Source organism: Xyrauchen texanus, chromosome 8 (genome assembly GCF_025860055.1).
Source record: "Xyrauchen texanus isolate HMW12.3.18 chromosome 8, RBS_HiC_50CHRs, whole genome shotgun sequence".
Taxonomy (NCBI): Eukaryota; Metazoa; Chordata; class Actinopteri; order Cypriniformes; family Catostomidae; genus Xyrauchen; species Xyrauchen texanus.
Window position 1 is genome coordinate 28,045,480 of NC_068283.1, and position 13,655 is coordinate 28,059,134.

At 40.9% G+C, this 13,655-nt stretch overlaps 1 protein-coding gene and 1 pseudogene across 1 annotated transcript; one reads left to right on the forward strand and one right to left on the reverse strand.

Moving 5' to 3' along the window:
* Positions 1 to 221: 221 nt before the first annotated feature.
* On the forward strand, positions 222 to 4,888 carry LOC127647345 (apolipoprotein L4-like). The gene is made up of 5 exons (XM_052131534.1): positions 222 to 575; positions 2,379 to 2,966; positions 3,137 to 3,172; positions 3,264 to 3,359; positions 3,453 to 4,888. The coding sequence occupies exons 1-5, from the start codon at positions 565 to 567 to the stop codon at positions 4,396 to 4,398; spliced, it is 1,677 nt and encodes a 558-aa protein (XP_051987494.1). The 5' UTR covers positions 222 to 564; the 3' UTR covers positions 4,399 to 4,888.
* Positions 4,889 to 6,422: 1,534 nt separating this feature from the next.
* LOC127648132 (GTPase IMAP family member 4-like) lies at positions 6,423 to 7,437 on the reverse strand (annotated as a pseudogene).
* Positions 7,438 to 13,655: the final 6,218 nt, after the last annotated feature.

Genomic DNA, 13,655 nt, shown 5'->3' on the forward strand with positions numbered 1-13,655 from the left:
CCCAAGGACTTGAAATGTACCCCTAATTATATAATCACCCTTGTGTTAAACTCGAAATATTCTTTTAACAACGATTCATCTAATGATAAACACTTCTGTAACGAAATATCCAGACGACTTCTTTCAAAAAAGTACTACTGCTGCAATGCAGTCATATAGAGTTTGGCATATAGCGTCCTCATGTGGACACAGAAAACACTACATGTGAGCTGTGGAATTTGTCAGGCTGAGTCATCGTCAGTCAGTCAATAAGTACATCGATACAATGCGCATTTTACTGAGTCTCGAACTAAACACACGGGTGCTCGCGACAGCTCAAAACACTGAAAGCTAATCTGTGAACGTGTGTGGCTTCTCAAATAACTGTAGCGAGAACATTTAACCTGTTCCTGTCATAACTGCTTGGAACACTGTTGTCACAGGCGGGGCAATGAATCTGGAGATTGAGGACAGAAAGCTAAACTCACAGTAAGAAGAACAAAAGAGTTTCCTTTTCTCAGCTCAGTTTGTCAAGGCACGTCACAATCAGAGAGTCACACCTTCAGGTTTGATTAAACCAAGACAATGGACACCAGGTGGGTTGACTTATAAAAACTAATTTAAATACAGTTCAATTATAGTTAAAAAGTGTAAAAGAAACAGGCATATCAGAATAATGTGGTCACAGGAAAAGTAGTCGTTAACGTTTAACGCGAATTAAGATGGTTATTCCAGATTAATGTTGATAAAGGAAATAAACATATGAGTTGGCATCACATGACATCAAGCTAATGTGAATGCTGAAAAACAAGTTAATCATCATGCAAACTAATAACTAGGACTTTATATTTAATTTAGTTTTTTTTTTGGGGGGGAATTTAATGTAAATCTTTTTAAGGTCTTATTATTATGGGTCTAAAAAATTTGGGTTGTGGCTTTGTTGGTGGTGGTGGTGGTGGCTTGCAATCGGAAACATCTTTGCTCAACCTTTGATCCGTGTCAACGTGATCATGAATAGCACTTTCATTAGAAAAGGAATGTCCAAACTTACATTTCTTTTAATTAATATTTTTGTGATGTACCACGTTACAGTGATATTTAGAGCATTAGCTGAGAGAGCATTTCTTTCATATTGACATTATAACTGAAATGTACCCAACTGAATCAGAATTTAATCAAATAGAGAAAACTGTAAAGCCTACAGCCATGGCCAAAAGTATTGGCAGTGACATAAATGTTGTGTTTTACAAAGTTTTCTGCTTCAGTTGTTGTGGTGTTGATTCACATTGTTTCTAGATTATTGTGCAGATTGATCAGATGCATTTTAAATAATTGCAAAAAGCTTCATTGGCCAAATTTTGCTGTTTTTTGGTCCTGGCACAAAATGACCAGCTAACATCATTTCACTAATCATATCAGCAACACCTGGGAAAGTGTGAACGAGTACTAGTCAGGTGAAATCACTCTATCATTCTGATTGGATTATAAGAGCAGACCGATTGCTATAATAGGAGGGAAGAAGTGCTTCCAATCATTGTGTTCTTGTTCGCAATGGTTACCTCTAAAGAAAGATGTGCAGCCATCATCGCTTTGCATCAAAACTTTTTCCATAGTCTTAGTGGGAGATTTACTAATTGAAAGTATTCATTGCAATTGGCATTAAATCTCTTAAAACATCTTCCACAATATTATTCATGGCTGTCCATTTTGCTGCAGTAATTGTGAAGTCGCATTCACATGATTCGTACCATTTTGAACTCCGCTTGCAAAGAGCATCTTGTTATGCTTTTAGCGCTGGCACTGCAAATGTAAATTATACTTTTTCCAAATTGTCAAGTAAGACGGAAGTGCAACTCTGCGCAAAGAATCAGATGTTTCACTCCAGTGAGTCAAGTGAATTCAGCTGTCACAGGTCTCGTCTCTTTTTTGTTTTTGTTTTTTTTTTTTACAAAAAAATACAGTTAAGAGGTTATTTCTTCATCACTTGATCATTGACATGGAATCACTGTTGTTGTGTGTGTTTGTGGTGTGTATTTCAGTGTAATGAACCAGGCCGTACACATTGCAAAGTTTCTGCCCTATCCCAACCAGAGTTCACACAAAGCTGAATGAAATGTGAAATCGGAAAAATGTATGTGTTTTAAATTAATCACATGCGTTAATTCGGCAGCAATAATTAGTATGCAACCTAGATGTTCTCTTAAAAGAACTACACCCATTTGATAGAATAGTTTTGATTTGTGCGGTAGGAAGACTCTCATAGTGGCATTTGTTCTGAAAATCTGACAAGATAATCTACCAGTAGTTGAAGCTTTCTTGTGACCAAAAGATGCTGAAACGAAGGGCTGTATTGATCACATATTGCTACTAACTCCCTCTGATTTAACTTTGTGGTACAGGGCACAATTACAGAAGCTACTGTCAGAGTATGTTGTGGACACGTTCCGCTACATTCAAACGGTGAGAGACTTCTGTAACAAAGAGTATAAATGGACCCTTCAGAGAGAGACAGAGCTGGAGAAGATGAGAGACATCAAGGACCAGGCAGACAAAATCAGTCTTGGGTTTGACCATGTTCAGCGCTCAGATAATAAATCCAAGGCTTTTGGGGAGTACATGTGGAGTGGTTTAACTCGGGTCACTGCTGACTCCAAAAATCAGGAGCTGGAGAAAGAGCTGGGTGCCGTCCTGAAGGACACACTCGAGGGGCTGGAGAAACTGGACCACTTCTTGGATGCTGTGGAGAAGCTAACAGTCACATCGTTATTTGTCTTCACTGGGCGGAGTTTCCTACCTAAAGGAGAGAGCCCTGAAAGTGTGCGAGCGGTCATCACAGCTGCCAGAATGGCCTGTCCTCTCCTCATCCACTTTAAGCGAAATGCAGAAACCTTCTTCCTTCCTATAATCAGTAATGTGGATGTCCTTGCCTTTCAACTGGACAAATACATACGCACCACACAACAGCTTTGTGAGCGACTAGAGAAAAAGTTAGTTCTGATATCCCTACCATGCTGTCCATTCTAAAAGTATAGTATTTGATTATCTTAGCATATCAGTACATTTTAAATCTGAGTCAAATAAATGGCATTTACTGAATTATCTATTTACATAATGAGATCTGAGAAGTCTTTGTACATTTATTTATTCTTTCTCACAGATCCAAGAGTGTTTTGTGGTCTGATGGCTTCCATGAGTGAGTGTTAGAACTGTTCTGTTCATGTTCTCCTTTGTTATTCAAGTTATTCAAATGTGTACATGAAGATTGTATCTGAATCTCTTTACAGATGGAAGAAGGGTGAAGTTGTGAAGTTCAGTTTGAACATAAGTGAGAACTCCATGCAAAAAATGCTTGATCACTTGAAACAGTTGTGGAAAATAAGGTAAGACCTCTTTTTTTTTTTTTTTTACTCCCTTTTTAATCAAGCTCAGCTTTTTTTTTCTTTCTTAACTCTGGCTTCTCTCCTCCTATCTAGGATGGACCAGCACACCATGCTGACATACATTTTTCAGAAAGACACTCTGCATTTCATTGGTTTATTCAGTCAGCGACGCTCTAGAATGGAACAGTTCCTGTCAGATCTGGAGGAGAGTGCGGTTCAACTGGACCGGATGAAGATGGGAGCCAGTATCTCCACTGTGGCTGGAAGTTCAGTGGGGGTAGCAGGGGGCGTCTTGTCTATTGTTGGTCTTGCTCTTGCCCCTGTCACTGCAGGATTGTCTTTGGCTCTCACTCTTACAGGGGTTGGTCTGGGGGTGACTAGTGGTGTAAATAGCCTTGTCACAGGCATCACTGAAGCAGCAGTCAATAATCACCATGGAAAAAATGCACAAAGCATTTTCCAGAGATACATGGATGATGTGCAGAAGATTGTAGACTGTCTGGAGAAGGCCAGCAGTATGGAGCGTTTAGAGGGGCCAGATGTAGTCGATATGTTTGGAGCTGGGAAATTGATTGCCCGTGCTGGAGGAGTGGCCAAAGGTATTGATATCTTGGTGGATACAGCTTCAGCTGTTAAAGCGCTCAAAGGGGAGGAAGTGATTTCTACTGTAACCAAGATAGGGCTCCAGGAGGCACAAAGTGCACGCAACATTCCCAAGCTTGCTGCAGACCTGCCTGACATTGGGCAGCTGGCAAAAGGGACGCCGCTTGCACTCTCAAAGTCTGCTAGAGTCGGATTTATCACTTTAAATGCCCTCTTTATTGGCCTAGATGTCCTTTTTATTTGCAAAGACAGTATAAGTCTGGCAAATGGCAGCAAGAGTGAAGCTTCTCAGCTCATCCGCTCTAGAGCAGCTCTGTGGAAATCTGAGTTGGAGGCCTGGCAGAAGATTCATGATTCCTTATGCATAGGAATATGGAGATTTAGGAAGAGCCAGGAAGTTTTGGAGAAACTCTTCCGTCCTGAGATATTTGATTGAGAGATTTTATAAAATTGTAATATTAAAAAATACTTCTCAAGATCAAAAATAGTTAAGAGTATTCAATATTTGCATTCAAAATATATGTTTGCATCAATACTGTATATAGGGGTCCTCGACACCAACAGTAATACCCTTGATTTATGGCTCCTGGTAGTTACATTTACATTTATGCATTTGACAGACGCTTTTATCCAAAGCGACTTACAGAGCCCTTATTACAGGGACAATCCCCTGGAGCAACCTGGAGTTAAGTGCCTTGCTCAAGGACACAATGGTGGTGGCTGTGGGGATCGAACCAGCGACCTTCTGATTACAAGTTATGCGCTTAGCCCACTACGCCACCACCACTCCTTAATTAATCCTAATTAATAGGATATTATAATTTAAAAGTCAATATACATTAGTGGAGGTTTAAGCTTGTAACCCTTTGTTCTTGTATACACATGATTAAAAATGTCAAATCACAAATAACTAATAAAAAGATGGAGCAGAAATCATGTTTGTATGTGTCATGTTGTTGATTATTTTTTAAAAGCCGTCTGGTTGCAGGTCATCAGAGTTAAATAATTTGGCTGTTTATTTTGTGTTATTTGCTTAAAGGATGGTGACCTTCAGGAGTTTCCATTAATCATTGACAAGAAGACAAACAAAATGGCACTTTTGACTCTTAATAGACCTTATTCACGCCAATGCCATGTTTGATTTTTAATGGGAATGACAGCGAGGCTGTGAGGGACATTAGGCATATAAAGAACTCCAGAAAACATGCGTTGTGGAAAAGATGTATTATACAGCTTTATACCATTCGTACCATTGAAGAGATGGTAAGTCTCTCCCTCACAGTGGAAAGGATCCAGTGTTTAGCTGCATGGTGTGTCAGGGATACATCCCTTACCGCTGCCCCACACCACCAGGAGATGTTTAATGTGGCTTTGATGTGTGACTCCCAGTTGTTGACCCTGTAGCTGAACAACTGAAGGCACTGGTGCAGGTGTGGCAGGCAGTAAAGTCCTTAACTTAATAAGAAACTCAAAATTTGGTAAGACTTCGAGACATGACATGACCATAAGACAAGCTGACTTGACTATGTTTTCACCAAAGACAAAAAAAAAAAAGTTCCCACAAAAACCCTCCCAAAATGTGTAAGCACATTAATAACACAAGATTCTGTATGATCAAATACACTAAAATGTCACAGAACACCTCAGAATACCATATATTTTGCCATGAACATCTCAGTATTTAAGTTGGAAAAACAAAGCAGAGTGAAGTGCTACTCAGTGTGAAGTGTTCATTCAAACCGGTAGAAACAGCGCAGAAAGATGCATAAATTATGAAGATTTAACATTTTTTAAAGAAGTGTTGAAACAATGTCATAATGATGTAATATTCATTTTTGTTACAATGACAGCCTTTTTACAATCTCTGAACAAGGAAATGTCAGAATTATATATTTTGACAGAGCTGACAACTTCAAATCATAATTTAAATGAAGTGCCTAAACACAATTAATCTAAACCTGGTTTAATTGGCTGCTTGTAATATACAGTAAAATCACATGAAATATAGGGCAGCATAGGATCAAGTTTACATTTTCATATAATGTCATTCTAGACAGTTAAAAATGTACAGTGAATGAAAATGTACTTTTAAATACATATGTAGTAATGTGTCTTTCCATGGTTTCTGCAGTGTGGGAATTAACTGAACCCAACTATTTTACTTGTGATTTTCTCAAGAATGGCTTTGTTGTTGATACTGGTTTAATTTATTAATCGAGTTGTACAAAATCCATTGACATTTTCAGTCTCATTTTCATTTTATGAACGAATTGTTAGAATGCTCTGTGGTTAAAGCCGGATTTGATCAGGTACAGTTGAGAAGCAATGATTGCCTCTGGTGGCGAGTTGTGGGAGTTGAAGGGGTGGATCTGATTATTTTGCTGTTTGCCTTATCCCTTCGCTCTCTGTTGTTTGCAGCTAATTCTGTCTCTGACAGGTAGGTCACTGCTCTTGTTCACCTTAGTTGAGTCTTTCTGTTCCACACCTGTAAAAAAAACTAAACAAAAAAAACATTCTCTGTACTCAGAATCTTTATATTTTTGTAATGATTTCTCAAGTTTTTTACTTTTTCCACAACAATCTCACAATGTTGTCTGAAGGTGATAAAAGGCAAGAATATTATACTTAATGTCCACTGTGTACCTGTTTGTTCCCCTTCTCAACCTTTGTAACTCCTTGTCTTTTTCCTTGATCTTCAGTGCTTCTCTAATTTTCTGTATTTTCTCATCTCTCCTCTCTCTCTCTCTCTCTCTCTCTCTCTCTCTCTCTCTCTCTCTCTCTCTCTCTCTCTCTCTCTATCTCTCCTTTGTGTGTTCCAGGACCTTCCCACTGGAGAGCACAGCTTCTCCACTGGTTGCCACCATATCCTGGATTTTAGCCAGAAGATCAGCCACCTGGTCTTCAACCCGTGTGGTTTGCTGTGCAGGGCATGGAAACGGCCCCCACATCTCTCAACCAGCCTGTGTAGCTCCTCGTTCTCCTCCACTTCTTGCTTGAGGCTGGTACCATACAACTGCTTTCTGTCTAAGATGGTGAAGAGCACCACGGTTTAACTCCAAGCTTCTGGACCAAACAGCTGTACGTGTTCCTCCACGCCACACCGCTCATGCTTGGAGAACGAGAATAACAGTGGCACTACTAACAGCAGGGCATGGGCACCAGGCTGGCACAGACTCACACTCCTTATCATCTCCTCCTTAATGCCAATTTCTGATGCAGGGGTGCCATTGATGTTGAACCATTCCCAGCCTGGGGTGTCAACCACCAGCACCTGCTGCCCTCTTACCAGACCCTGACAAGAGACACTCACTCTGGTCTTCACCCCAACCTCGTCAAATGCTTTCTTGCCAAGAATGGCATTACCAGATGCACTTTTCCCAGCTTCTCTCACCCCAACTAAGACCAGTCTCAGTTGAGGCAAGTCTGAAAGATTATGGCTGTGTTCTGTTGGTAAAACCGTATGGCAGACTGTCATTACTTGTTTAAAGAAAACTGAAGAATCTGATAGTGTACACACTGTAACTCTACTGCAATGTGACTAATGGAATATATTTTCAGTGCATTACTGTAAATGTTTTCTCTTGGGTTTTACAAGGGCATAGGTTTGGTTTGATGGTTGGAAAGGACAAATTACAAAGAGGCAGAAGACAGCCATAAGAGTAACATAGTTTTTAAATGTCATTACGTGAAATTAAGTCTGGTAATATCAAAACAAAGTTATTCTTTTACAGTGATGGACTGGTGCTTCACATGGTCCTACCACAGATAATTCCCCTGTATAACATCACACACATATCTATACAAGGTATTTGACGCTGTTTCAATCTCTCCAACATGATTTGCATCTCTTTCATAACAATACTATCATGAAACCTAATGCATCTAAATATTTATTTCCTCTAGTACTGTGAAGATTCGATTTTAAGCTTTCAACGAGTGCATTGGATCTTTCACACGGGCAAGTCACATCTCTTGAGTTAAAAAGGCAGTGGCACGAGAACAGAAATGGTAGGTTGTGAATGTTGGAGAGATGTCTTAAAATAAAATACCCTTCTTTTTGCCTAGATGGGCCGGCCTCAGGTTATAAGAACGTTTTTCTCCCTTTGAGTCATTTTAAAATAAACTTGATTTTGACATCTGCTGGCCCACCGGGAAGATTCCTGATGCTCCCTATGGCCAGTCCATCTCTGTTCCCTCAAATCACATGTTTAATTTTCTTGAGCCTTTCTCTATTCAGCCATCTTCAATATAATATAGGGAGCTGTTTGGAAAACAGTGTAGCTAGGACGAAATGTGTTTTCATTGAGAGGCCCAGATAGTCACTGAAGCAGGAATCTTAGCAATCTTGTGAAACCATCATAACTAGAAAACACTGCACCTATGCAAGGATCAAGCCTTAATTCTTTGGGGGTCAAAATCATGTTCTCTGTACATATTCTGATTTTTAGAAAGTTGGTAGGGACATATCCCTACAATCCTTTCCTAAATTTACACCTACTCTTTGGGTTTTTTTATGTTCAAGGACAAATCAAATGTATTATCTATGGTAATCAGTAGCATGCTACAGATGTTGTCCATTGACCTTTACCTGGAAATAACCTAAAATATTAATTGTATTTTCATTGACATTTACATACTATATGCTGACATTCGTATACTGAAAATTTGAACTAGTCTGTTGGTGTTGGCAATATGGTTCTGCTGTGGGCAAACTGCACCCCATTCATGCAGCCGTGCCTGGAATTCTGAGGAGCACATTGCATTAAACTGTACTGCTAGACATCATGAATCAGCTGAGCATCAGCAGATTGGAAGCATGACTAATGTGACCTGCTTGAGCTAATGCCTTGCTTGATTTACTGTATGTAACTACAATATTAACAACACATGTTTTACACAAGAAATTGCTACAGTTTATGAACAGAGAATAATTTTGTTGCTTAAATATAATAATTATAATAGTCTTTTATTTATTACTACTGCACACAGACATGATCAAAATATTTCCTAAGTTAGGAAGAGAAATGCCCAGTAAATGTAACATCTGTTATATCACACAATACAATACGATATATGGCTAAATTAATCCTCCAATATAAGCACTTTCGAACACAAACATTTTCCAAGTAAAAATAAATAATTTGGCGGTATGGGGTATTGAATTTATTTAACACTAATCATAGTAATTGTTATTTTTTATGAGTAAATCATAAATACATTATTTGAAAATGTTTTCTTCAAAAGTACATTTTGTTCAGACTGAATTTCTATAGCAAAGTAGCGATTAAGACAGCAATAAAAAACACATGATATACTTGGCTTTAATATCAGTTGGTTGTTGCAATTATGGCTCCCCTGTTAATAATAAATATCATATAATATTCTAATAATGTGCACAGATCCATCTGTGTACACACTAATTGCTAAAAGCAGCATGCACTGGCATAACTAGGATCCTATAAGAAAAAAGACCTTTGTTTTTAAACATACACATTCTTTCTATTATAGCTTAATCAAATTTGCAGGGTTTTTACTATAGTACTAAAGTAACACTAACTGGGCTACTATGACATTTTGACTGAAATGTAGATTCTTGTTTAATCATTTTCTTGAGTGATCTTATTGACTACAGTTGTAGTTATAGGCAAGTCTCTAAATGGGTTTAGGCTATTTCTCATAACAAATACCATAGCTGCATTGAACAAACCGTGTTATTGAGGAGCCGTTTAATGGTCTTCATATGGTTACAATACTCTTACTGCAACTACAACAGTAATATATAATTACTGTGAATAAACAATTATACATTTTCAGAAGATTTTACTGACCATTAAATTGTGTTAATCCTGTTGTCTCTTCCATGCTCTGAAAGTCTGTTCAGTGTTTCTGGGTTTAATATTCTATTAGTCTTTTCACAAAATTAAAATAATTTATTTGGCATATTAGACAGAATGTAACCTGCTTCACACCTCTCTTGATTAATTCAGAGTCTGTTATCGCAGAAAATATTTGGTTACTTTGAGTACATATTTCATTGTCTTTCCCTGTATGTTGTGAACGATGGCAATTCTGTATGAGTGCTGATCATGCTGTCTTTACAACCTCTTTTACTATCATAAATATCCAAAGTACAACCTATGAAGATCATTGCTGTTGCTTACTGAACATTTTATGAAGCTCAATAAAAGAGCAATAAGATCAATGCAGAGATTAAATCTTGAATATAATTATCATTACTATATAACATTATTAACATCAAACCTCACTGGATTAAAGAAACAGCTCTGCCACACTTCATCTGTTAGCTGAACACCTGATGGCGCTGTACACTTTTCTCAACATTGCAGGTTGACAGAAGAAGATCACAATGGAATGTCTCAACAATTATCTATTTAAATATAAGGGCTATGTTTTCGCACAACGTGAAACCACTAAGGAGTACTCTCTTCAACATTTTGAAATTCATACACAAAGTCAGGTAAGACTAACGTCTAGGTTACGGATGTAGGTAAAAACGAGACGTTGTGTCGAAGAAGAGACACTAGGGGTCTCTCTTGAGCGCCGAATATACCTCTGATCTATGAAAAAAGGACAAAGAGAAGTTGGCGGAGAGAATTTGCATGTCCCGCCCCCGGACATACGGCATAAAGGCGGGGAAATGCGTCTGTTTCATTCAGGATTTTTCTGAGGAGCCGGAAATGGTCCGACCACAACAGTGGCTCGGCTCAGCGACGTGGCCGGGAGGACACAACGTCTCGTTCCCTCCATCAGGGAACGGGGGTTACATCCGTAACCTAGACATTCCCCGTCTGTCGCTCACTTCGACGTCATGTCGAAGAAGCGACACTAGGGGTCCAATTTAAATCACGCCATGTGCTGAGCCGTGTACGTGTACTGCTGACACAGGAGCGGGCAGGTCTGCATTTGGCAGACGCTTTTATCCAAAGTGACTTACAGTGCATTTATTACAGGGACAATCCCCCCGGAGCAACCTGTAGTTAAGTGCCTTGCTCAAGGACACAATGGTGGTGGCTGTGGGGATCGAACCAAGAACTTTCTGATTAACAGTTATGTGCTTTAGCCCACTACACCACCACCACTCCGACCACCACCAAACACTTCATTCCTGTACAAAAAAAAGACATGACAGATATAACAAACATAACAATCAAAGGCACTACTGTCTCAAGAGGGTGTAACACGAGCAGAAGTTCACGCACACATTAGTCTAAATAGGGCTTGAAAGACGAAATTGTCCACATTTTACTGAGCAACTATCTGATGATGAACATCTTGCAGCAGACACGCAGTGACATCCGGCATTTCAGCCGAGTATAGAACAGATTTAGCTTAAAAACATAGTGAAGAAGCATTAACGTTGTACATGAGTTGTATGATGTTTCATACAGTTTGACCATCAAGTTTTATTGAGCAGTTAGGAGCAAGAGTGTAGCCTCTAAATTACTTTTGGGTGGGCCTCACTAAAAAAAGTATGGGCCAAGTTTTCACCCAAATTATGTTTGGACCAAATTTTCATTAAGAACAGAGAAGCAGCACATTCAAACATTTCTTTAACATTTTCAGAAATCAGAATTTATGCATTTTTTAAACTATTTTTCTAAATATATATTTGAAGTCAGATAATAATCTCTAATATTCTGGGTGGGCCTGGGTCTAGTTTGGGCCGCCCACCCTTGGCTATACCACTGGTTATGAGTATTAGGAAATTCATTAAAATGACTAGTAATTCTCACATTAGATGTTAATATACATTTAATATTATGTTATTTAAATAAAATTCACAGAAATGTTAAAACAATATGTGTTCACATGAATCATACTGGTTTTGATGTATGTAATCTATATTTTGAAATGCCAAAGAGTTTCATAATTAAAAAAAGAAAAAAAGGCATGTTTAATGACTTTTATATTTGTCAGTTAACATAGCCAACCCCCCTCCCCACTATAAATTAATTTTGAAAATACTAAAGATTTTTTAACATTTGTTCATCAGCATATTGTAACGGTTACCCTGTCTTGTCCCTCTGTTGCCCTTTGTTTGTAATTTTGTCACTTTTGGTATTTCTTAGTTTTCACTTTAGTCCCTTATTTAACTCCACAGTCCTCTGTTAGCGTTAGTGTTCACTGTTCATTGTTTACACCTGCCCTTGTTAATTTGCCTTTGGTTTCTGTTAATCACCTTGTTATCTTGTTTGAGTTCTGTTCTTTCATTGGCCCCTTTTCCCATGTTTGTGTATTTATACCCCGTGTCTTTGTTCAGTCTTTGTCGATCGTTGTTTGATGTTAGCCTGATGTGTGCGTCTCTCCCTTGTTCCCTGTTTGTCTCTACCGTGGTTACCTTAACTAGTTTATGTTTCTTTTCCCCATCGTGGGTTGTTCTTTTGTTCATTTTGTGTTTTCTGATTAAATAAACTCAAACTGCGTTTGGATCCGCATCTCCTCGTCAGCCTCGTTATTCAAACGTTACAGAACGATCGACCGCACAATGGATCCAGCAGTTTTTCGGGCTGAACTATGAACTGCTCAGCCTGAAGCAAGGGGACCGACCTATAGAAGATCACATCCACGACTTTCTGGTTCTGGCAAACGTTTCAGACTTCCCTAATTTCTCCCTGGTGGTCTTCTTCCGAGGCAACCTGAGTGACGGGCTGAAGGAGCGGCTGCCACCGCCAACGCGCGACTGGACGCTCCGCGCGTTCGTTGAGGAGACCCTACAGATCTGCGGTTCTCCCTTAACAGTGGACATCCTCGAGAAGAACCCCGTAGCGCCTCCCGCAGTATTGACCCTCCATTCACCCGTGGTTCGTCCTTTCACGCCAGTCAACGAGCCAGTGCGGTCCTCTTCGTCTGCCCGGAGGAGGAGGAGAAGACAGGCTTCCGCCTCCCGGCCCACGCCTGCCCCGGTCTGCGAGCCAGAGCCCACGCCTGCCCCGGTGAGCGAGCCAGCTGCCACGCATGTCACAGTGAGCGAGCCTGCGGCCTCGACCGTCCCTGAGCCAGCGCCTGCGGCCTCGACCGTCCCTGAGCCAGCGCCTGCGGCCTCGACCGTCCCTGAGCCAGCGCCTGCGGCCTCGACCGTCCCTGAGCCAGCGCCTGCGGCCTCGACCGTCCCTGAGCCAGCGCCTGCGGCCTCGACCGTCCCTGAGCCAGCGCCTGCGGCCTCGACCGTCCCTGAGCCAGCACCTGAAGCCGTGACCGTCAAAGAGCCAGTGCCAGTAACCGTGACCGCCCAAGAGCCAGCGCCAGTGGTCGTGCCCATCCTAGAGCCAGCACCTCTCGGGTCTTCCAGGGCTCCTCCTCCCGAGCTTTCCAGAGCTCCGCCATCCGAGTTTCCCGAGCTTTCCAGAGCTCCGCCATCCGAGTTTCCCGAGCTTTCCAGAGCTCCGCCTTCCGAGTTTCCCGAGCTTTCCAGAGCTCCGCCTTCCGAGCTTTCCAGAGCTCCGCCTCCGAGCTTTCCAGAGCTCCGCCTCCCGAGCTTTCCAGAGCTCCGCCTTCCAGAGCTCCGCCTCTCAAGCCTCTCGAGCCTTCCAGGGCTGCGCCTCTCGAGCCTCCTAGGGCACCGCCTCTCAAGCCCCTCGAGCCTTCCAGGACTCCGTCTCTCAAGCCTCCCAAGCTTTCCAGAGCTCCGCCCCCTGAGCTCCCCAGAACTCCGCCTCTCAAGCCTTCCAGGGC

Coding starts and splice junctions, on each gene's coding strand:
- LOC127647345 (XM_052131534.1), top strand. Junction 2,967..3,136: donor TGTGAGCGACTAGAGAAAAA/GTTAGTTCTGAT, acceptor TCTTTCTCACAG/ATCCAAGAGTGTTTTGTGGT. Junction 3,173..3,263: donor TGGTCTGATGGCTTCCATGA/GTGAGTGTTAGA, acceptor ATCTCTTTACAG/ATGGAAGAAGGGTGAAGTTG.